The sequence below is a fragment of the Lolium rigidum genome, chromosome 5, assembly GCF_022539505.1.
Source record: "Lolium rigidum isolate FL_2022 chromosome 5, APGP_CSIRO_Lrig_0.1, whole genome shotgun sequence".
NCBI classification, from domain to species: domain Eukaryota; kingdom Viridiplantae; phylum Streptophyta; class Magnoliopsida; order Poales; family Poaceae; genus Lolium; species Lolium rigidum.
The window spans coordinates 186,149,341-186,174,164 of NC_061512.1; the positions used below are offsets into that span (position 1 = coordinate 186,149,341).

At 44.5% G+C, this 24,824-nt stretch overlaps 2 protein-coding genes across 4 annotated transcripts; one reads left to right on the forward strand and one right to left on the reverse strand.

The window, feature by feature from the left end:
- Positions 1-11,485: 11,485 nt before the first annotated feature.
- LOC124652468 (probable plastidic glucose transporter 1) lies at positions 11,486-16,276 on the forward strand. Of its 2 annotated transcripts, XM_047191484.1 has the most exons (12): positions 11,486-11,570; positions 11,676-11,793; positions 12,320-12,520; positions 12,685-12,784; positions 12,909-13,021; positions 13,528-13,621; positions 13,696-13,846; positions 14,762-14,908; positions 14,985-15,058; positions 15,279-15,367; positions 15,599-15,713; positions 15,801-16,276. In XM_047191484.1, exons 2-12 carry the CDS (start codon positions 11,762-11,764, stop codon positions 15,996-15,998), a joined length of 1,314 nt encoding a protein of 437 aa, XP_047047440.1. In that variant the 5' UTR covers positions 11,486-11,570; positions 11,676-11,761; the 3' UTR covers positions 15,999-16,276. The 2 variants fall into 2 exon arrangements, with proteins under 2 accessions (XP_047047440.1, XP_047047438.1); XM_047191482.1 differs by lacking the exons at positions 11,486-11,570; positions 11,676-11,793 and having other exon boundaries at positions 12,404-12,520; positions 12,692-12,784.
- Positions 16,277-19,416: 3,140 nt separating this feature from the next.
- LOC124653433 (type IV inositol polyphosphate 5-phosphatase 9-like) lies at positions 19,417-23,365 on the reverse strand. Of its 2 annotated transcripts, none has more exons than XM_047192500.1 (8): positions 22,928-23,365; positions 21,495-21,673; positions 21,311-21,418; positions 20,900-21,218; positions 20,628-20,812; positions 20,158-20,266; positions 19,921-20,072; positions 19,417-19,822 (listed from the first exon to the last, which is right to left on the reverse strand). In XM_047192500.1, the coding sequence occupies exons 2-8, from the start codon at positions 21,620-21,622 to the stop codon at positions 19,651-19,653; spliced, it is 1,173 nt and encodes a 390-aa protein (XP_047048456.1). In that variant the 5' UTR covers positions 21,623-21,673; positions 22,928-23,365; the 3' UTR covers positions 19,417-19,650. The 2 variants fall into 2 exon arrangements, with proteins under 2 accessions (XP_047048456.1, XP_047048455.1); XM_047192499.1 differs by having other exon boundaries at positions 21,495-21,637; positions 21,720-23,365.
- Positions 23,366-24,824: the final 1,459 nt, after the last annotated feature.

Below are 24,824 nucleotides of genomic sequence, written 5' to 3' on the forward strand. Positions count from 1 at the left end.
GGTGTTGTCTTGAGTACAATCTGAACCGAAAAGCAACTACCTTGAGGATCCCACCAAATTATAACAGGTTTGTGCCCTCAAAGTTGAGTTTTTTTATCTACATGTGTCTTGTTACAAGTTTATGCTGCTTTTTCTATGGTATACAAGCCTGTTTTGAATTTTTCCATGCATTTGTATGCATGAGGAACATACTTATGCATCGGGAAGCAATTCCGTGAGTCAATAGTTGTCTTTTATGCATCGGGCACTACTTGGTTCGGATAAAAATGGTTCGACCATGTAGATCTGGTTTTTGTTTGTGTTTTTGCTCAAATTGTTTCCTTTGTCCGGGTAGAAAACTTGTAGATCTGGTTGTCGGGTTCAAAAGGTTCAACAAATTATAGCAAAGGAGGAGATTGGAGGGGAGGTAAGCATCCGTGCAAATCTAACCTTGTTTGTCCAACCTCCGAAACTTTGATTTTCAGCTGGTAGTTGTCTGTCTTCTTGCTCGGTAGTTGATGTCTTTGTGTTGATCGTAATGGAGATCCGATGGGAAAGGTAGAAGAAGTTGCAGGCTGGGGAGGAAGAAGTTGCCGACTGGCTCGGGGAGGAAGAACTTGCTCGCTTTTATGGAGAAGAAGAAGCTACAATGGAGATCCGGAGGCTGCAATGGAGATCCGGAGGAATTGCAGGCTGGGAGGAAGAAGATCCGGAGGAAGAAGAGAGAAAAAGGAGGGACCTCGGGAAGGGAGCGTGTCGTATGCGAAGGAAAGGGAAGGGGACGGTGGGACGGTGGGACGGTGGGCCGACTTTTGATTCTGTCGGGATTTGGGTGATTTAATTGGTCGATCCGATCGTGGGGGTCCGCCTTCCTTTTCTGGAGCGGGTTGGTCGGCGGGGCGGGTCCACTTTCCTTTTTTGGCGCGTTGGCTGGCTGGAACCAACGAGCAAACGTTTGCTCGCTAGATCCGTCCTAAATTTTTCCGGCGCGGGCGCGAGACGAGGCGGGTCGAGTACGACAAAAGCTAATAGACGTGGGCGGTTTTCGCGGCAGAAACTAACCGACCGCCAGAAAGGGAATTCGTGACGAAGGGACGCTTAATGCATGATCCAAGTGGATGCAGGAAGCGGAAATCGGAATACAACGTTAGCGACCTTCCTACCGTTGATATGGGCCGGATCGTGGGTTATACCTATTGGGCTTGGGCGGCAAGTGTAATGGCTAAGACCTAAATATATGGCTTGCGGCGACAAGTTTTTTTCCGTCCTGAGGTGACGGCCCCTGTTTTTCCGGATCGGCGATTTTGGTGGCGACCCCGCCTCCGCGTCTCCGACCGCCCCTCGTCTCCGTGTCCCCGACCGGCCCTGGTCCCGGCCCAGCTCCCGGGTCTCCGACCGGCTTCGCCTTCGTGGCTCGCGCCTCCACCCGGTCGGGCTCCCCGCTACGATGGAGGTTTTCTCCTTTCTCTCCGCTTTCTGGGTTTCTTGAGAGCTCGCGACCTGCCTTCCTTTTCCACCATAAGCCTTCCGCGAGTGCACATGCCTTGCGATCGTAAAATCCCCCAAAGCTAGCTGCGTCTTCTTGGTCGATTTGTGATTGGCGATGGAGAAGGTTGAGGGACTGCTGAAAAATCTCAAGCTGTCAGAGGCTGAAAAAAGGGGTGTGAAGCTAGGGGACGATTTGGGGAAGCAGCAAGGAGATGATGCCAAGGCTGTGGGCAAAGTGTTGTCGGAGAGGCCTGCAAACATGGAAGGACTACAGACCTCGCTGGGCAGGCTCTGGTGTCCCCTTAAGGGGTTGAAGTGCAAGGATTTAGGCTCAAACATCTTTCTGTTCAAGTTTCTTCAAGCTTCAGGGAAGAGGAAGGCCCTCGACAGCGGTCCATGGAAATTCAATAATGATTTGATAGTTATGGAGGAGTTTGACCCGAATAAAGCTCGGGACGATTACGCCTTCGATTCTATCCCGATTTGGGTGAGGGTGCTGAAGCTGCCGCTGGGCAGGATGAACAGAGCTACAGGAGAAGTGGTTGGAGATATAGTGGGGGAGTTCTTGGGAGTAGATGTGGGAGAAGATGATACGGCTGTAGGCGAATATCTGCGTGTCAAGGTTAGACTGAATATCACAGCTCCTCTGATGAGAGGGATGATGGTACAGGTGGGGGAGTGTATGGATAAATGGTGTCCGTTTGAATACGAGTACCTCCCAGAATTCTGCTATACTTGTGGGGTCATTGGGCATGAGGATACTGACTGCTCTATCAAACTGAGTAGGGCAGAAAAACAACAATATGGAAGATGGCTGCGTGCTTTTATTCCAAAGAAAGACACCCAGGGAGAGAGGAAACAGTGGGAGGAGAGCAGGAACCTGAGGAACCCAAGAGGGTTCGGTTTTGGGAACAGAAGTGGGGGGTCAGGAAGTGATAGTCGTTCGTGGCGAAAGGAGACAAGTTCTGGTGGAGAAGATGGCTCTAAAATATCAGATAAAAATGATGAGGTGACCAGCCCGATGAAGACACTACTGGAGCACATCCCTGCTGGTACACAGAAAAGGCTGGAGTTCCAGAGTGATTTGGGTAAAAACATAGCAGAGGAGACGGGGAAAGGCCAGAAACTTGAGGCACAACAATTGGAGAACAATATGGCGGTGGACATGCAAGTGCAGGAGGACAAAAGAGAAGCTTTGGTAGCATCCAATCAGAAGGACAAGCATGGGAGTGGTAACGTGGAGTGCTTAAGTGCTATTCCAAGTGGTAAAAAGGAAGATAAAAAAGAGGATAAGATTAAACATAAATACAAGAGGCATAGGAATGCAGGGAAAACGAAGGAAGGAGGGGAGCAAGTCAAGGTTGTCCTGAAAGTGGGCGAGAAGAGGGGTGCTGAACCAATGGAGATTGAGGAGGATGACTTGAGGAAAAATGGAAAGAAGTCAAAGGGAGTGGTCGCGGCAAAACAAAATGTTGATGCGGGGCTGTCGGAACAGCCCTGCAAGGATCAATGAGGATAGCTGCTTGGAATGGCCGGGGGATGGGGAACGGCCCGGCCATTCGTGGACTTCTGGAGTTCCAGAAGAAGGTGGACCCTGATGTGATTTTTCTCTCTGAAACAAAGTTGTGTGGGAAAAGGCTAGAGTGGTTGAGGTGGAAGATGGGGCTAACAAACATGGTGACAAAGGATAGTGATGGCCAGAGCGGCGGGCTCGCTCTGTTCTGGCGTAGCTCGGTGAACCTGAGTGCGGGCCTGAAATCAAAATACCACATTGATGCGGTGATAACCGAGGAGGATGGTTTCAAATGGAGGTTTACTGGAATATATGGCGAATCAAAAGCTAGTGAAAAGGAGGCGACGTGGAAGTTGATGAGGACAATCAAGCATCATAGTGACCACCCTTGGCTGTGTGCAGGGGACTTTAACGAGATTTTGTTTGAATGGGAGAAGGTGGGCGGGGCGGCTCGGCCCCAAGGATGCATGGATCGTTTCAGGGAGGCGTTGGAGGGTTGCAATTTGCATGATATTGGCTTTGAAGGCGATGCCTACACGTGGAGAAATAATAGCTATGAGCCAGGAAGATACATAAAGGAGAGATTAGACCGGGCGGTGGCGACGGATGGGTGGTGTGACCGGTTCCCAGGGTTTAGGGTGATCAATGGAGACCCTTACCACTCTGATCACAGACCCATAATTATCGAGCTTGAGGGAAATAGTAGATACAACAGTGAGCGAAGAGGGCCTCAACCATTTCGATTTGAAGCCCACTGGTTAGAAGAGGAAAATTGTAAAGAGGTGGTAAGGAATGCGTGGGAGAGGGAGGTGCATGGAAGGGGCGGCAATGTTAGGGAGGCTCTCAAAGGTGTTGCTTCAGATCTAACCGATTGGAATAAAAGCTCTCTTGGACAGATAGAAAAAGGTATAGCTCGCGTTAAAAAGGACCTGGAAGTTTGTAGGCGTGGAGCGATAACTCCTGAAGCTGTCCGTAAGGAGCATCTGTTACGGTTCAGATTGGACCGGCTTGAATCTCAGCGGGATACCTTCTGGAAGCAGCGTGCCCATGTAAACTGGCTGCAAAAGGGTGACCGGAACTCCAAATATTTTCATGCTTATGCCACACAAAGGAGGAGACAAAACCGAATAAAAAAGCTGAAAAATGATAATGGGGAGATGGTGGAGAGTGAGGGGAGATGGCGGCGGTGATTACTAATTACTTCCAACAACTCTTTACTTCCCATGCAGGTACTCGGACCCAGGAATTACTTGCTCATGTGACCCCGAAAGTTACAGCAGAAATGAATGATTGTTTGCTAAAAGCTTTTACTGAAGCTGAAGTCTGGAAGGCGTTGGAGGGGATTGGTGACCTGAAAGCCCCGGGTCCAGATGGTATGCCAGCTATCTTTTACAAAAAGAATTGGGAAGTGGTCGGCCCACATGTGGTGAAGGAGGTACTGGGAGTGCTAAATGGTGGTCCTATTCCAGATGATTGGAATGATACATGGGTGACACTTATCCCCAAAGTAAAAAATCCAGAATCTATGAAGGAGGTTCGGCCCATTAGTCTTTGCAATGTCGTCTACAAGCTGATTTCCAAGGTGTTAGCCCTTCGGCTGAAAGGGATCTTAAATGAAATCATTGCCCCTAATCAAAGCGCCTTTGTTCCCGGAAGGTTGATTACAGACAATATACTGCTAGCATATGAAGTCACTCATCATATGAAAAACAAGAGATCAGGGGCAGTTGGTTTGGCGGCATTGAAACTTGATATGAGCAAGGCATACGATCGGGTGGAATGGGATTTTTTGGAGCAAATGATGAGGAAGTTGGGATTTGATGAGAAATGGATTGCTCTGGTTATGAAATGCTGCAATTCAGTCAAGTACCGGTTTAAGATCAATGGTTCGTTAACGGATGAGGTGATTCCTTGTCGTGGCCTTCGACAAGGAGATCCTATTTCTCCATACTTGTTCTTAATTTGAAGTGAAGCTTTCTCTTGTCTCCTCAATTCTGCAGAGGAGGATGGACGTCTTGAAGGGGTGTGTGTTGCGCCTAATGCTCCAAGGTTTAATCACTTGCTATTCGCAGATGACTCTTTGATACTAATGACTGTTACGGAGGAAAGTGTTAACCAGCTGCAACATATCCTTTCTCTCTATGAAGAATGCTCAGGACAGACTGTCAATATTGATAAGAGCGCTATTGTGTTCAGCAAAAACACGAAAGAGCGGGATAAGAGGAAGATCATGGACATGTTGGGTATTAGAGGAGAATCAGAGAATGAAAAATACCTTGGGCTACCAGTATATGTGGGGAGATCAAAAACCAAAATTTTTGGTTATCTGAAAGATAGAATGTGGAGTAAGATCACGGGATGGATGGAAAAATGGCTCTCAAAAATGGGGAAGGAGGTGTTGATTAAGGCCTGCGCTCAAGCTATTCCCATCTTTGCAATGTCATGTTTTGACATCACAAAAGAGCTCTGCGACCAAATGAGTGCGATGGTGTGCCGGTTCTGGTGGGCCCAACAAGACAAAGAAAATAAGGTCCATTGGATGAGTTGGGACAAACTCTCTTTGCCAAAAAAATGGGGTGGCCTGGGGTATAAGGATCTGCATTCCTTCAACTTGGCGATGCTTGCGAAGCAAGCTTGGAGGCTTCTTTCGGACCCATCTTCGTTATGTGCAAGAGTTCTAAAGGCCAAGTATTTTCCGCATACTGAAGTTCTGCAGGCGGAACCAATAGAGGGGATGTCATACACTTGGAGAAGCATCCTCAAAGGAGTCCAACTTCTCAAGGAAGGGGTGATCAAACGGGTGGGGGACGGATCTTCGATCAATGTCTGGCAAGACCCATGGATTCCTAGAGAGGGGTGCCCTTTCTTGATCACTCGAAGAGGAAACACTATGATTGATCGAGTTAGTGAGTTCCTGGATCCGGTTTCTGGATTGTGGGATTATGATCTCGTGGACGATTGTCTTTGGCCTGCTGACGCAATCCATGTGAAAAAAATTCCAGTTTGCATGGAGATGGAGGATTCCTGGGCTTGGCGCCTAGACCCAAAGGGGAACTTCAGTGTTAAATCAGCCTATAAACTGCATAGAACCCTGGTGGAGCCTGGAGGTAGCGCTTCAGGCCTTTCCTCTAATGCAAATGAAAAGCAATTTTCCTGGAATATAATTTGGTCCTGCCCTTGTCCGCCAAACGTGAAGCGGTTCTCGTGGCGCCCGGCACATGATAGCCTCCCACATAGATGTAATATTGAGAGAAGAGGCATTGAGATCAATACTCTCTGCCGTGTGTGCAACAGGTTGAACGAGGATGGAGCACATGTCTTTCTTCGCTGCAAAGGTGTCAGGCAAGTCTGGGCTAGGATGAACCTAGAAGAGGTGAGAAATGAGCTCCTGCTATGTGTTGGTCCTAAAGATATGCTGGAACACGATCTTCATCTGCCGCAGGAAAAACAAATTAGGTGTGTTGCTTTGCTCTGGACGTGGTGGAAGCATCGAAACAAAATTAATGCTGGAGAGGGAAGCTGGACCCTGATGAAGTGACCATTCTTGCTTCTAGATGTGTTGCTGATTATGTACAGTTTTGTACTCCTGCTCTTAAGCTGCAGGTGACTGCTACAGCTTCTTGGCAAAAACCTGAAAACGGCTGTCTAAAAATCAATACTGATGGGAGTTTTCTTTCTTCATCCCAGACTGGTGGCTGGGGATTTGTGATAAGGGACTGTAACGGAGGTACAGTGTACTCTGCTGCCGGCAGAGTGGATTATGCAAGCAGCGCACTCCAGACTGAGGCCATGGCATGTTTGAAAGCCCTGCAAATTGGCTTAGATTTGGGCGTGCAACGTGTGGAGGTGGAGTCTGATGCTTTGGTGCTGATTCAAGCAGTCTCAGGAACTGAGTTCGACCGTGCTCCAAATGGTGTTTTATTTAGGGAGATTAAATCATTTGCTTTAGCAAACTTTAATTCCTGTGTTTTTAAGTACTGCCCCAGGGCTTGTAATTCTGTTGCGAACGCTTTAGCGTCGTATGGTTCGAAGTTGGTCCATCTGCCCCAAGCCGTATGGCCGGGTGATGCTCCAGGCTTCGTTCGTTCGTTTGTAGCCAGCGATCTTGCTGTGCTATCTGGTTGAATGAAAGTGAGCTTCCAGATCAAAAAAAAAAAAATATATGGCTTGCAATCCGAGTTCATGAGTAATAGATTCCTCTGACTAGAGTGGTGTTAACATTTGTTATTCAGAGCCACTCGATTCCTCCTCGAAAAATCCCCAAAATTCCACCTAAAAATTTCCATCTCCACCACCCATCTCCTCCGAGTTTCATGGATTGGAAATCTGAGCTCGCCACCTCAATTGAGGCGGCCGTGAAGGCGGGCGTCGAGGCAGCCCTCTAGAGATCGGGGTATGGCTCTGTTCAGGACTCGGCGGAGGAGACGGCAAGGCGTCGCACAATCTGATTCGGTGAGGCGAGCAGGCGTCGCATCGAGAGCGTCCAGAGGACAGGATGAGGCGTGACCCTATGTACGCAGAGAAGATGGCTAGGCATCATGCTGCGTTTCCACTACCATGGACGGCAGCATCAACATCAACTCCATCCCCGAGCACTGCTACTTCGACCCCAAGCCAGCAGCCGCGGCCTCGATTACAACCTCCACTTCTCTTGTGGCCGCCTGCGTTGTCACTGCATGTGCCTCACGCGATGACAACCTCGCCGCTCGCTCGCCCACAATGTGTTTGACGAATTGCCCAGGCCGCGTTGCCAAATCAGCAGTATCTACGATCACCCCGCCATAGTATCAACTCCATCCATGGTAACTGTTGCCGTCACCCCCGAGCGCTGCGTCCTTGACCTCGAGCCAGCGACCATAATCTCGACTCCGACATCCACACTGGGGACTGGGAATCTCGGCGGCTCGCGCAGAAGCGGAGTTCTGGAGCGCCGTCACCAGCAACTACCAAACCGGTGGCATCAGCCGCGCTTGAACCCGACCTCTTCATGGCGCTGTCAACGACCAGCTCCGCGGGGTACCTCAATAACCTTGAGGACAAGGAGCTGCTGGCTTGTTCGCGTGTGGAGCATCCACTCAAGTTTGTTGTTGCAAGGAGTGTGGATGATTACAGCTTGGTCACCAACCCATCTGCAGTGCCACTCACGCAGGCTACACTCGGTGTCTATGATCGCAGAATCACCAGCGAGAGCAAGGTTATTTTGACGCTCAAATTGATGGAGATTACACAGTGCAAGACCAAAGAGCAGAACATGTCACCTAAACTACATACCTCAATTCACTCAAGCCATGGTCGCATGGGAGAATCTCTGAATCAGCTTCATGCAAAATACAGTGGTATATGTTCTGATCATTGTTATGCCACGTCTCATTCCTTTTCCTTGTTGCCATGGGACCCTGGAGAGAAAACAAAGTCTGTGTATGCAAAAACTCGGAAATATTTTCATGGGTCGATTCACGTGTTCTGCTCCGGTCAGAAATTCAGAATGCAATAGGCAATTGTTCCTTTAAGGGCATCTATGTGGAATTGCTCCAGCAGCTTGTTTGTGCTGGCCCATTCAGTAAGTAATACTTGGAATGTTTGACTACTTGTGCTACTACATGTCCAGAACAAGTGCATTTTGAGAAATTCCTGCTGGGATATTTTCGTGCTGTTCAGAAGAATCTTCATCCACAGTATCTGCACAGTCCGGATACTTGTCACTGGCTACAAGTTCAATTCCTTACTATTATGCACTTCTACCTGCTGGAATGGTTTCTCCTTATGGTTCAGTTTCTCTGCCGTGGGAAATGTCTTGGTCTAGCAGAGCACATGTGAGCTTCATTCATGCATCTTGTGGTCAGAAGATGCGACATTACTTCTGCTTGCTTGTGAAAACGCAACATTGAAGGGAGCAATGCAGCAATGGGATCCAGGAATTGCAAGGCTCTTTCATATTTGCGCTCAGTACTGCCATGTTTCTTATCTTCTTTTATCTTGTCCAAGGAACTTAACTGATGCGGATCACAGCAAATGGATTACTCATCACATTTGGCATATCAATTGTATATATGCCGAGCTGATTGAATGGTCTTATTTGCTGCCTAAATGTGGGTTTTGCATTCTGGGAAGTATTCTCTTCTGTTGTTATGTGTTGGAGCAACGGGAAATTCCCTGGATAGTTAGCATGGTACCAGTGAAGTCCTGGCTCCAATATTACAGTGATGGACGGATGTCTTTGAACAATTGCAACAATTTTCAATGGACAATTGCATGGTATCTCAGTTCTCAATTCTTTCCATCTAGACTTCAGACTCGATATTCTATCATTCTATTGGTGCAGCAATGGGGTCATCTGGAGCTAGATCAGTTTGTGTATGCTGCGAGATTGTTACTATCACGTTTTGGCCACACTTCAAACTAAGCGTGCTCCGTCCGTTGCATTCCATATGTTTGAGCTTTTGGAGATATCCAAGTGTGGGCTGTGGACGAGATGATGCTGAAAACTAGGCATATTATTCCGTGTTGTTTGGAGACTATTCAATAGAAGATTGCATGGTCCCTTAACTTGAAGTACTTTGTTGTCATCGACCAGTTGAAGCAACGAGTTTTTACCATAACACTGGCATACCCTGTCTTGTTGTCTCCCTGGGATCCTGGCATCTGGCCACTTCTTTATTTCTTCAGATGCTTCACACAAGCTGAAGCCCCGCGAAGGAGGAATGTTGCAGCTCCAGACTATTGTTGCATCCACTTCCTCGACCATGCTTACTACTTCGACAAAGTTTGTGCTGACCAAGCCTTCTACATCAATATCTTCAGTGACGAAGGGCACATCAGCCACGAGCACTCCCTTGTTTGCGCCATTTGCTACCTCAACATTGTCAAGGTCTGTCTTGACTACAACACCCACGGCGACCTTGGCAAAGTCCTGCGTCATCAAGTACAATGGGATCCAGGAGGTTCCACATGTCATCGGCTTGGGGTCAAGCCGAAAATTAAGGAGGGAGGAATGTTAGCGACCCTCCTACCGTTGACATGGGCCGGACCGTGGGTTATGCCTGTTGGGCTTGGGCTGCATAGAAGACACGAAGGAAGCGACTACATATACAAGGGAAAGGCACTACGGACAACTCGCTAGGAATTGGACGGCTTCGGCATCCTGCTTTCCGTCTTCGTCTTCCTCCTTCGTTCCTCTCCTCCTCGTCTGTAATGGCTAAGACCTAAATCTATGACTTGCAATCCCAGTTCATGAGTAATAGGTTCCTCTGAGTAGAGTGGTGTTAACATACGAACATGTGCAGATTAGATGGCTGAAACACAGACTAAGATGTAGCTGATGTAGGGGACGCCAGGATTCTCCACCTTCATCCGATCGACTGGACAACCGGGGCACCCCTCGAAGTACACATTGCCGCCGCCCGCAACGAGCCTTCGACTAACTGTTCAATATTGATTGATCTTACAGTCGGTCCCAAGAAGGGAAAATATATGGATTGCAAGCCATAATCTATTGCATTCCGTGTGTGAACCAGGGTACCCAAGATACGGTGTAGTGCTCGCTTTGGTTTGCTCCAACGTCTCAACAGTAACGCTAGACTTTTTCATTGGGAGTTTCATCTCATTAGTCATTCATATGGCAGGAACCAAAGTAAAATCATGTGTGGGATTATATAGAAGGAGCAAGCACATAAATAAGATGTTAACTTCCATTCATGTAAAAATTGCGCCAGCCCCCCACGCCTACTTATGGGTTCATCCTATTGTCATGTTTACCACACACTAAAACTTGATCATTCTAAATATGTGTAAATCTGTTGCACACACATGCTTGAATCATGAGAGGCCTCACTCTTTTGTAATGGAATATGTTTATTGTGCTATGTATGAATGATAGTTCCAATAAGTTCCAAGAGCCATGCTTTAGTGTGTTATATTGTGATTCAAATTCATAAGCGACCAACTTCTGACTAGCGGAGCGAGGCCCGTCGCCGGTAGCGTTTTTTCGGTGGTAGCGTTGGGCGAGAGGCGGAGCCGCGAGGGACAGATCTGTGTCGGGTGGCGGTCGGCCAGAGTGAAGAATGTAAATAGTGAGTTGTCTTAGGTTAGTGAGGGAGGGGGAGATAAAATGAATCTCACAGCTTACTAGCCTCGTGCCCAACTAGTATGCGTTCCTAGTATTCTGGGTCTCGGTCAGGCCCCCATGGTCCAAGTATACTGGCAGCGTGTGGGCGAAGCCACACATGACTGATTATGTCATTACTAGTCACGTCTGTCATGACTGATCAGTCGTTCCGCCTCGCGCCTTCCCATTCACCCGTTTCCTCCTCTGCGCCGCGCCCGCCAGCTGCTCGACGAATCGCCTGTCCCGTTACCGGAGCGATGATGCCGCCGACGCCCCTAGCCGCGCTGCTCGTCCTTCCCGCGACGCCAGCCCCGCGACCGCGGCTCTGCCTCCCGCCGTCCGGGACCGTGGTCGTCAGGGCGGCCGCGCTCCGTGCCCTGCCGCGGCGCCTCGAGCTCTGGCCCCCACGCCTCGCCGCCGTCGAGAGCGGGCCTCCCTCCAGCCAGCCGTCCGCGTCGCCGCCTCAGCCTGGTGTGGAGTCCTCAGGTTTGGCTTCGTTCTCGTATTGTCTCTTTGTTTCTCGTGCCTCGTGCAGGTGTCGATGTAAGTAATGATGCGAGCGTTCCTTGTTCTTAATCGGATTGTATGCAGGGTTCGGAGGCGGCGGTGGTGGAGATGGAGGCGGTGATGCTGATCTCGGCTGGGTGCGGGTTTTCCCGCACGTGCTCACAGCGTCCATGGCCAATTTTCTCTTTGGCTACCACATTGGGTGCGTAAAGCCTGCCCCTCTCTAGTCGTCTACTGTGCACTGACCGGGGTGGCCACTTCAGGGTTTAGATATCCTTTTTTTAGGAGTGTTGAACTGATGTGACATGCATGTGTTGTTGTATGAACCGGGTTTAAAGCTTAAAATGTAGAGAAGACACACAGATCCTAACTTGTTTATGAACATCTTTGATTCGAAATCTAGATCAATTTTTGTGAAGTAGCATGGTGCTAATATCATTACTGCATAACTTTGGAGCAGAAAATGGCGAGCAGTCGTCAAAATCCATCTGGCTTCAACAAAAATTCAAATGACATTGTTAACTGTCCTATACTAGTTATAGTGCAGTACTACCTGATCAATGCCAACTGAAATGTGAAACATTCAATTTGGAATGTACCCTGAAGTATGTTTATTTGACTGTTTAATGGGCTACATCGTGAAATGTAATTTTCAGTTTTCTTGTACTGATATCTCTGTTAGAGATTAAAACATTCTATACAGGTCTCAGTACATGTTGTGGTTGCAGGGTTATGAATGGCCCAATAGAGGATATTGCACGAGAGCTTGGTTTTCAAGGAAATCCGTTTCTCCAAGGTCTTGTGGTCAGCATATTCATTGTGGGCGCATTTTTTGGGAGCCTAGGCTCGTCTGCACTAGTTGATTATTTAGGTTGTAAAAGGACTCTTCAGATCGATAGTATTCCATTGATTCTTGGGGCTTTTATCAGGTATTTAATTTCACTGTTTCTATGTTCGTAAGTATATGGAGTTTCTTCTTCTGCCCCCTGTAATAACATAGTTGTATAGAAGTTAACATCAAATCCAGTATTTCCTCTAAACAACATGCCCATTTCATAAATTATCTTTTGTTACTTCTAAAACAATTAAACAGTGCACAGGCACATTCATTGGATGAGATGCTCCTTGGAAGGTTCCTTGTTGGCATTGGAATTGGCGTAAATACCGTGCTTGTTCCAATATATATCTCTGAGGTACACTTAAGAAATATGTGAATTGAACATCACTGTTGTAATGCTACCTTTAGTTCTCATGTTTTGAATATTTCCATTATCTATGTATCAATATTAACTCTTTGTACATGCTACTACATACTAGGTTGCTCCAACAAAATACAGAGGCTCTCTGGGTACTCTATGTCAGATTGGAACATGTTTAGGAATAATTGCTGCACTTTCCTTGGGTATACCTTCTGAAAGTGATCCACATTGGTGAGGCACCTTCTGTTGGCTTTTCTGCTATGTTAATGATGTAAGTCATCATTTGCTTAAATTTATTATAGTGCTTATGATCACCGAACAGATTCATTACACATATTAATGAAGCAGATGCTTAACCTTTGTCTGACATATCTTGATTGTATAGAAGAACAGAACCAAGGCGCAATTATTTCTTTTAAATAAATCATAGCATGTGAAGGATATTGGTCTGTTACAGCCTTGCTGGAGCTCAGTTGTCTAATCTTAACTACCAAGCCTCGAGATTCGACACATTAAAAATGAGCACTTCGATTTTAAACACTTCACATTTTTTGTTTAGCTTTGTGAACTACTCCCTCCGTCCCATAATAGAAGAGGTTATTACAACGAATATAGGAGTATATTGGTTGTCATAACATATTATATTATGGGATGGAGGGAGTAATTTTTAACCAGATGCTTGTAATATTTGATAGATTCTTAAAATGTTGCCTAAAATTTGGGGTTCCTTTGCATAGGTGGCGAACAATGCTTTATGCTGCATGTGTACCTGGTTTTCTCATTGTTGCTGGAATGCAATTCGCCGTCGAAAGCCCTCGGTGGCTTGCCAAGGTGCCTAGGCTTAGCTGACAGTTTCATTTAGTTGATCAAGACCCTTCTCTCTATCTTTATACTCCATCGTGTAGGTTGGGAGATTAGATGATGCCAGAAAAGTGGTAGAAGATATTTGGGGAGCTTCCGAAGCTGAGAAGGCCATGGAAGAAATGAAATCTGTCGTTGTAAACGACGATTCACAGGCTAGCTGGTCAGAACTTCTGTCGGAACCCCACAATAGAGGTTGTTTCCCTTACCATGATATTTTCTTGGGAAAATTATGTCAATGCCACTAGCTTCTCCTGGAATTCTAATTTTTCCGTTGCTTTTCTTATTATGAAAATTCCGTCAAGTTTTTTATACTTATTATCCCACTGCTGTCACATTTCGACCGTTAGCATCCATTTAACAGTTTTTGATACCCGATGAATTTTTCTAGTCACCAGTTGGAGGTTTCCCTTTTATATTGACCAAGGCTGGAAAAGTATGCCGTCCATTTTTCTCACTGCCATTTCATGCTTTGCAATTTTTCCTGTTGTAAGTTTTCATTAAATATGTCTACAGTTCTGCAATGGTCATTACTTGTTATGACCGGGTTGGTCTACCACCGGAGGGGGCCCACCGGCCAGGCTTAGTTAGGGGCTTAGCCCAATTAGCAGATTAGGGGCTTAGCCCATCAGCAGATTTCTCTTATATATACGAGTTGTAATCGATACAGAACAATCAAGCAATAAACATATTTGTTGCCGACTCCTCAAGGAGTCGGAGTCCCCAAACCCTAGCCGCCGTCTCCGCCTCGCGCCGCCGCCTCTCCTCAGCCGCGCGCCGGCGCCCTGCCGCCGGCGCCCTCGCCTCCGCACGCACACCGCCCCTTCCTTCCCCTACAACCTCCGCCCTAGACCGGGTAGACACGCTGGTTCTACCATTACTGCTCATCCATTCATGTGTTTTGGCGTAGAGGTTATTAACATATTAATGTAACAACAAAAGTTGTCTTAAGGTTCTACATCTCATCTTTGCACAGCTTTGAACACAAACATCCATCGTCCTCCGTTTCTAAAGGAGTGGTTATGTGTCCTTATCTGGAGATATTTGTTACTTTATATTATTGTGTTTTTCTTCATGCTATCAATAAATTATTTTGTAATGTATATGCAGTTGCATTGATTGGAGGGTCACTTTTCTTTCTGCAACAGTTTGCTGGAATAAATGGTGTTCTATATTTTTCATCATTAACATTCCGTGATGTTGGTATTACCAGTGGTATTTTGGCGAGCTTATATGTTGGAATAACCAACTTTGGAGGTTAGTTAGACTCGGTTATTCATGTTCTCTGTGTGGTACCTTTTTCATAAACTCATGAACGTATTGGGGTTTTCAGGAGCACTTGTTGCTTCAAATTTGATGGACAAGCAAGGACGGAAGAATCTTTTGATAGGGAGCTATCTTGGAATGGTATGCAGTATTTCTAGTGTTCAACTTTTCAGGAAGTTCTACACAATTGTTGGGAAAAATTATCTGCATCTCTTCTTTTGTTGGAGAGTTTATGGCAAGTATATACCATTTATGCCAATATCATTATCCTGACATTCAGAGTTGCAATGTTTGTGTGGTTCTTATGCAAATACTGCTCTGTTCTTAACAAAATCTAATGCCACTATATGCCTTGTTTCAGGCATTTGCTATGTTTCTTATAGTGTTTTCCATCAGCTTTCCACTTGATGAAGACGTTGGACACACCCTGTCAATTACCGGAACTCTTTTGTACGCACTTTTACCTTCTTTATCTCTAGGATATTCTGCATTCCATGTTGCACAGAAATTTAAAATGCGATGACTAAACCCTTATTACACTGCAATGACCTGACAATTGATAGTTGTGACAAATTATCAGAATCTTGGTTAGAGACCTCACGCATCCTATTTGTGTTGAAATTGGTCAGGTATCTCACTCACTTGTCCATATTTACAGAAAGCTTAAGTTTTCATGTTCAGGTACATTTTTACTTTCGCTATTGGTGCTGGGCCAGTTACTGGAATCATCATCCCTGAGCTTAGCAGTGCTCGGACACGCTCAAAAGTTATGGGGTTCAGCTTCACTGTACATTGGGTATGCTCTCTACTTCGGATCAAAGAGATGTAGTTTATCAGTACTGTCCAGTCTACCTCTATGCTTATGGAGTTGATTGTTTGTCAGATATGTAATTTTGTGGTGGGACTATATTTCCTGGAGCTTGTGAAGTTATTCGGCGTTGGAGCAGTCTATGCAGGCTTCGGTGGGGTCTCCTTGTTGACAGCACTTTTCGCTTACAATTTCATAGTCGAGACGAAAGGACGTTCTCTTGAGGAAATCGAGATGTCTCTGAGCCCTGCTGCCCCTGGGGAACCAAAGTAAGACAGACTGCTATGTTAAGTTCTGCAGAATGAACAAAAGTTTCAACAGCCTGGAGGAATTTTTGAACCGGGAAGTACGCACACTCTAGTAATGATCTAACCTGCCTGTGGGTCATGTATAAGCAGTAGCCATTAGCAGCAACGATCGTAAATAGCTTCACCTAACTTTATGATTACGCCTATGTATATGATAGATCACTTTTTTGCAGGGAATATAATAGATCGAATTGTTAAGAAGTAAACACTCCTCAGTTGTTAATAGTGCTAGCTATTGGTGAGGAAATACCATTCGTGTATATGCATTTTTCTGTTTTCTGTACATGAATCTTACCTGCATACTCCTGAAGTTGTGTAGTCATAACGTAGCCGTGGCTTGAGGGGGACATATCCTGTGCAGATGGACAGTTTCCTAGACTCTACAAGTTCATGAATGTCAAAAAGTTTAAAGAATATAAAGGAATAAGTATGCTGCGGCAGGATATATCTTGTAAATTCATGCAAATTTTTTTAAAAAAACGAGACCCATGGGCACTAGCACCCAGGACATATTCTTATAGGAGAAGCTAAATGAGCCGCAAACCCACGTCCGATGAAATTCAAACCTGGGTTGGGGGGTAGCCACCAACTCGAGCTAACCATCTGACGCTCCGGTCATTCTCAAATCCATGCAAATTTCAACTCCACATTCAAAGTATTTATCGGGATAAAAAAAGAATAGAATTCTGATGTGAGTAGTGTTAACAAATATAATGTTCACAGCCGTCTGTCTTTTCTGTATTCTGCAAAGTACATTGAATTCCTACTTGTTCGAACTTTTCAAGAACGATAGTGGACTCTATAGTAGTAGTATTACACAACTTTTGGTAGCTCTGTGGTTTACCATCCCATCACAAACAGAACACATCTGCAGAGAACTTTTTGTAAGGTCACATCTCTTTCTGAGAGCTCGTGCTGTGTTATCAACAGAGACACGCAAAGAAACACATTGTGCTTACGTAGTGTCTGACCGTTTTGTCGCTGTGTGCAACCGAGCGCCGTCCAGAACTCCAGATATTATGGCCGGCGTCGGCGTTCCTGTGGTCTCCAACTAAAGCATCCAAACCTCCCAGGTCAAATGAAATCGTTTAGAGTTGTAAAGGACACGGATTTGTTTGTTTTCTTTTACTACGAGTCTATGAACAAGGTTGCTTAACCCACTCCCCGCCCCCTACTAGGTTTAGAATTTGTTAAGAGCTGGGCACACAGACGCTTCCACCCACTCCTAGTCACTACTACCTTAGTTAACTCGAAAGGTTGCACATAGAAAAGTTTGCAGAGCTGATATTATCTCCGTATCTCCATTGCTTAGCTATGGTAGTACCGTATCTCGTATGGATGACAAACCCCGCCCACCCCACCCCCACCCACCTCAAGATAACATTCTTGGGGTTATGTCGCTGTGACTGTGATGAAGCATGACTTCACCATTTTTCACACCGTTTGGTTTCTTTCGCTTGATTTAATCAGCCCCGGCGTTCCGATTGGATACTGGTGGTAAAACCATGCGTCGAAAGCTATGGCGGAATGGGTCCCAGCCATTCGTAATCATCGTTGTTTATTGGGGACGACGTGGTGAGATATTGTGAGCGTTGAAATTTCAAAAGAGTGGAGATACTTCTGTGTTCCATCTTCAAGATAGCTGGTCGACAACATACGTAGTGTGGAGATATTTCGATGAGGTGCTAGTCATCAGAGTTGAAAGTTCAGAAGAGTGGAGATATTTCGATGCTCATCTCGTAGATAGATACTACCTCCATTTCATAAAACAAGGTATGCATATGTTTAGTCAAAAGTCAATTTCTTATTTAACTGGCACTGAAGCAAACAAGGAGTAGGTGATCGGGAGGCGACAGCCAAAACCCATCTAGGATTCCGTCCCTCTCGCCGAAGACGTCGACGGTCCGCTCCGCCTCTGGTGGCCTTGAGGCTTGGAGGTGTGGCGAACTATGGCCTCTCGCTGGTGGGAGGTTTTCCGTTCTTCTTTTAGTCCATTTTTCAATGTCTTCTTGGGGTGTTGAGGCGGCGGCTACGTCTGTCCTAAAGTTAGAATAAGATCTTTCCCGCTCTATCCACGCTCCGGTGGTGCATCTAGCGTCACCGGAGGATGTTGGAGTCATATGTCCGGCAGATCTCGCAGGATCTAGCTGATTTTTGTGTTCGTTGGTGTGTTTTCATATCAGTCTCTTTCAATATACGGCTATCATTCATGGCGATGGTTGTTGCTCTGGTGCGTTTGTCCTTTGTGGCCTTAGCTTGACGATTTCGTGTTTGTCTGTTACAACAAGCTCTACCACTACAAGTTTTGCCCGATTTAGGTAATGGAGGAGCGAGGACGGTGGCGCCCATTCGGCTTGCGGATTATGTTGGCTTGCGCTAGTGATTGTATTCGTCGAGGTGGTCCAAAGATCTATTTGTAATTTCTATTGCTTTTGAGCTTCTCCGTTGATGATTTTCAATATGTTGGTGGAATTTCGCAAAAGAAACATCAATAGATTCACCATAGAATGTCGTTTCATGGTGTATTTGCTAAATACTGTAGATGTTTATTATTTGGGCTATAAATTGGACCAAACTAGTTTTGCTAAATACTGTAGATGTTTATTATTTGGGCTATAAATTGGACCAAACTAGTTTTACGGAACGGAGGCAGTCCACGACTCGATGCTACCTATTGCAACACATTGACGCTAGCTAACGTTCTAGGTTGACTCATGCTAATCTAGGTATCCACCTAGTGGAAGTCACGCTTTCCATTTGTCCATGCAATGGCAAGTAGCCTTTTGATTGTCCTCCCCATTCATGACGGACGACAGCGTTGGACCCATGGTGGTGTCTACCTTTTGCAACGGCCAGAGTGGGCATGGACATTTCACTTTCAATGTATATATTTTGCTTTTTCTTGTTTAAAATTTACACTAAAAAGAGTAAAATGTATTATAAGTGGGATCCCACTTGACACCTACTCCCTCCGGTCGGATTTAATCGACACGGAGGGAGATCATAGATATCATACTTTTATGTTAGATGTGATATATTTATTTTAGCATCAAGGAATATGAAAGGAGTATTAGAATCTCCATGATCTCGAAACAGGTTATGTGGCAGTTTCCGGTGTATGAAATGTTGCTCGTGTAATTGTTCAAGCCAATGCTTTGACAATTAGGAATCAGAAGCGGAAACATTGAACCACTATATTTAGATCTCAAAGCTCACGTGCTCTGTGTGTGTAGTTGTAAGGTCTAGCATGTGTACTAGGGGTGTGCGTGAGTGTGGTGCGAGTTGGTACACAAGTTCAGATACTACAGCTGTACCACCTATAGGCATAAAAAAAAACTGAGGAACACCTGATTTCTTCAGCCATAATGTTTACAGAATACTTGTTCATTCAATAAAATGGCAACTTATGGAAGAACTAAGCTGACACAGAAGTAGATCATAAAACAAACATTTATATACCTAATAATAACTTAAGACCTGCTCCAGTCGACATTGAACATTGGAGATCTCATAAAATTCATCCTATATTCTTGCTTGCTATGGCTGTGATTGTTTAATATTTTACATTCAAGGTCTGTGACTTGGGCTAAACGGTGCAAAATTTCCATCTAGAATTGTCAGGCATCTGGCATACTCGGCATGAAGCCACCAACAGAGCCCACATCTCCCTTGATCTTGCATTCCACAAAGAAACCCGCTCTCACGGGCCGGTGGTCCGATAACTTGTAGTCGCAAGTCTCGTATTGGATTTGTTTCAAGTCCTTACCACGCCAAAGAATGCGATCGCACCTGCACACAGAAAGTTACAAATCTAGCGTCAATTATTTTGTTCCTGAAAAGGTTCACCTCATCTACAGCGTTCTGAGTTGGGCATCAAACTAGCTCACCATGCGGGAGCACGTTTCTTCTCGCCCCGCGCCGCCTCAAAGCACCAGTAGTACTGATCAGAGTTTGGCTGGTACTTGTAGGTGGGAGAGAAGGTGACTGACCCTTCTTGAAAGCCTTCGAAAAGTCGACCAGTCGAGAACTCAGACACTAGCTGCAATAGCACCAGGAGGAAAAGAAAACATTGTTAGAATGGTAGGTCAGGTACTCAGGTCTAAGGTTAGCTCGTCGAAGAATACCTGATCGTTCTCTAACAAGGTGGACCAGTTCTTAGCTTTCACCAGCAACCTTGTCTCGGTCTCTTCCAGTGATATCCTATAATTCAAGTCACCAAGCAAAAGTACCTGACTGCACAGATGATAAAGAGAACACAAAATAAATGTCATAAACAAACCACTGCTACAAATTAGACGAAAAAAAGTGGTGCAGAGTGATGTATGTATAATACAATCTAGCATCTTGCTGAATTCTGAGTTCTCAGCTGGGATACCCTCATGTCACATCAACTATGAACTAAAGAACACAATCATTTGAGTAACAGAGTAGAAGCTAATCCTATCTGTAGGGATAAGTATCTAAGGTTGTTTTATACTGAACACAAAATTTAAAGATGCCTTGGGATTGCCTGTTCACGAGATCTAAGAGGAATACCAAAAGCAAAAAACTTAGAAACACATAAGGTCAGTGAGCTGGGATGCTGTAAACCTACTCGTGATCAAGGATCTTCTTTGGCAGATTTTTATTTCCATCGCCATGGAATTTCGTCCTTGCAAGTATGTCCGCTGCATCAAAATTCCTCAGCAGTACATCCCCTTGTTTGCCACCTGAAGCCAGGTGACAACAAACAATGCAAAAGCTCATCTCGTGCAACAAGAATCGAACTGACACTGAACCCTGAAATCCAAATATCAAAGTACACGGTTAACACTCTTGAGATTGCACATATGCACGTCTTATTGCACACATGGATGTAAAGTGTACCTTGTTCCCTAGGTAGCCCATGATACCCGATCCAACACATGACACATTCAAATGGCGAATGTATGGCCTAAGATTGCTTCTCACCCAGACTGAGGCAAATATGCCCACCATCTGCTTGCTCCTGATGCATCTAAAGCATCCCTGTTGTGTGAAACTCTCTATTGCACTGTTATTTGTAGTTGTATGATGCAACTGTTCCCCATCTTGCGTCTTATTTTTGTTCAGTGCCTTCCCAATTAGTGAGTTCCACTTTGTAGATATGCATCTCTTGCTAGGACCAAGGACATTTATTGCATTGAGTGGCACTATTTCTTGGAACCTAAAGCACCATTAGCACAAATATTATTCAGCTAGAACTAAACAGCACTATTTAACAACAAATGAGTTGGCACTTAGCAGGTTGATACGCACCCTAGGACATATATATCGTAGGAGTTAGCCCTTGTATCCAACCAATCTTCTAAGTTTAGATCATCTGATGGTATTATGCCACCAACATTCCATGTACTAGCAAACACCCTTCATGTGCACAGGAAATTATCAGAAACAAGACATTACGAACTTAATTGCTATGCGAAGGATGACAAAAATTCACCTGTATTTCAGAGTATCCTGCCCACCCAATGGCCTCTTTCCTAATGTTTCATTCACTATGCCTGAAACCTCAGACATGGATCGATGGGCACACAGCTCCTGGTGGTGCAGTATCTTACTTGTCACCATCCTTGGCAGGATGATCTAGAAGAAGAACATCAGATGTTATATGCTTCAATTCTGCAACAGAGAAGAAAGGAATAGTTACAAATGCATGTCTGCTCACTTGTCCAAACTTCCGGTTCTCTCCCATGTCGTGGTAGCCAACTATGACAGGGAAGAGACTGTCTCGCTGTCTAATAGTGGCATGCAGAAGCTTACATGCATGAGCAAGTAATCACAGACCTTGCAAATGTTTCAGAATATATAGCTGAGCAAATGGGCAGGAACAGAAAGGGAGAAAGCTTAGCTAAGATGTTGACAGAGTTGCAAGTCAAGAAGCTTCTCATTATTTCCGCCAACTTCAAAACGTTTATATGTACACTACATATTGGACCTAAGACATGTTAAGCTTTCTGCAGACCAATGGGTTGACTGCTGGTTCTGAACTTCTGATCTTAACAAAAGACAACAGCTTTAGTTTATACTTTTGGCGTCACTTGTGTCGATGGCTCTATGCTAAAATAAAAAGTACAAAGATATTACGATTAACATCAGGAGAATAAATAAATAATCAAGTGGTGCAATAAATAAAGTAAATGTGCAGTCCAAAGTGCTCTGATAGGCGAGCTACACTGTCATACTTGATTGGCTGGGAAAGAAACCCTTCTCTCTTGAATGGCTGGCTGGGAATATACAAAGGCCCACTTGTGCAACTTGTTTACCTAATATGTATTGTTATTATTATCTGCTTGTGATGCTACCTTGGGTTTTGGCAAGAAAGCCCTGCAACTTGTTTGAATCTTGCTAGAATTTGGACATTTATACCTATTTGCATGTGTACCATCTGAAAAGATCTCCAGACTCTGTTTTTCTCTAGGAAAAAAAGGGAAGGGAGAAAAAAGATCCCATGGTTGTACCAGTTTTGTGCCATGGTTAACTGCATGGATAGATCCTGCAGGTACCATATGGCCCATAGACCAAAAGTTTATTATAGTAGAGTGTTAATGCGCTCAATCATGTGCTTCTTCTAACATAAATGTCATATTAGGCTTTACCTCTGCCTGAATGCCAAATGAAGGATATTAAGCTTGATAGGTATCAGGTTGAGCTCCTTTTCAGAGGAGAAAAGATATTACTAATGGTGAATTCATTGGCAAGGTACTAGAGATAAAATGAACAAAAACTCATATTGTTTTATGTTTTTGTTTAGGGGTCATGAAGACACTACAAGTTGGTGATTTGACAAAAGAGCAATCCAAGAATAATAATATTTAAAGGATAAAAAGAAGGGGTGTAAAAAGTTAAGCACATCTAGGCAGGAGTAGTGCTCACCGTTCATTTTCCTGAACAACCAATTTGGTGGCTTCTAGCTTGTCCCATGTTTCTTCATTTGACAAGGCACTCTTGAAACCATCGACGTTCTTTTTGAACCGTGAGAAACCAAGGCAGGAGTAGGATGGTCCCAAATCAAAAGAGGAAAAATTGTGTTCGTTCATTTGTGTGATAGACCTGACTACACAATGGAATGTGTTCACACACAGCTGTGAGAATCTAAAATGAGGTCTGTAGCCACATGCCTACATGTATCATCATCTGATCCTGGTAAATGGACGGTGGTGGCTTCTAGTTGGTCCCCAGTTGCATACCTTCAGTATACTAGAAGGCTAGATGCCTAGATGCACATTGCAGACAGTGTATAAACAGCTAACCCTTGTGTTTCTAGAAAAATATTGTATGCATAGCATAACAAGAACAAATAGTAATAATAATAATAATAATACTAAGTCATGCTTACCCTTACGAAACACAACCTGGAAGTCTTTCATTATTGATAGTGATAAGAAACATAGTTGAGTACTGTTAAGTAAATAATAATATGATTACAAAAGAGTTAACCACCATCACTATCAATAGTTCAACTGAAATAAACATCACTCAATTTGCATATAACAGCATAAACATTTGCAATGTCAGTTTTTTAATATCCATATTATCAGTGGAATAGCGGCATAACACATTAGCATATTTTTAGACGGAGGAAGTACTTTGTTCCTTCGGAGACATATCCGATAAAAACAAACTACTTATACTTTTATCAAATATCAATATCAATACTATAAGCCAGTGAAACAGTAGTACTGTAAACAATAGTGCAAGCTACAACCATGCTGAGATCTTAACAAGAACAAACTGGTACCAGCTCACTTGAGTTGCATCGTGAGCTTGACAATGATGATCGTCTGATATCGGTCACATATGCACACGACTGTTATGATAAATATGGAAGGGACACATGCACACGAGTCAGAGGTTAGCTACAGTGCAGCTCACAGACATGATTTGCCTAGCACACCTCCAGTAACATTTAATTTTCGCATCTATGTGATTACGGTATCTCATAATCCCATAATAACTTATATTATTCAACTGATGAAGTATGAGCGCTCATCTGAGTGTTGCTGGATACATGGCATTCTCACTCCTATGACAACTTGTTCTACTGCACTAGAACACCTTTCATAAAAAGGATAGGAAACTCAATATGTTTTTCTACATACATATATGCAAAAGTGATCAGGGATTCTGTGGTCAGTGTCAAATAAGAATGGCTGCCTCCTGTTGATAGCGAATAGGACTTCATAATTGTTGCATTTTCTGCAATGTTGATTCACTGCATGGGCCTAATATCCGCTCTTGTCACTCAATCATATCAACAAACCTCAGCATGGAGAGATAGCGGAAAACTAATACCATGAGATGCAAAAAAATAAATGTGCATAATGCTTTACTTCCTCGGATACTAAGTTTTCCCAGCATTATGCAACCATCAATATCCACTTCACATAAGTTAGTGTGTGACAATCAACACAACTGGCAATGGTCAGTTCAGATATTTGTAATTCATATGCCTTCTTACTCGTTAAGCATAATTGCCGAAGACATGGACACTGAGCCGTTCTTTTTTTTCTCAAGTTGCAATTTGTATATTATTTTGCCAAAATCATTGTTAAATTGAAGAGTTGAATGGCATCAAACATGCACTGCATCTATTTCACAGTACCTGTTAAACGATGTATAAAATCAAAAATTTCAATGAAACAATACATACGGTTGTCGAATAGAGGGAGTACCTCAAAATTAGTACAGACATCTGATAATGATTTTAAGTACAAACTGTGTCCAACACTACCTGCAAAATGCACAAAGAAATAAGGCTGAATTCATGATA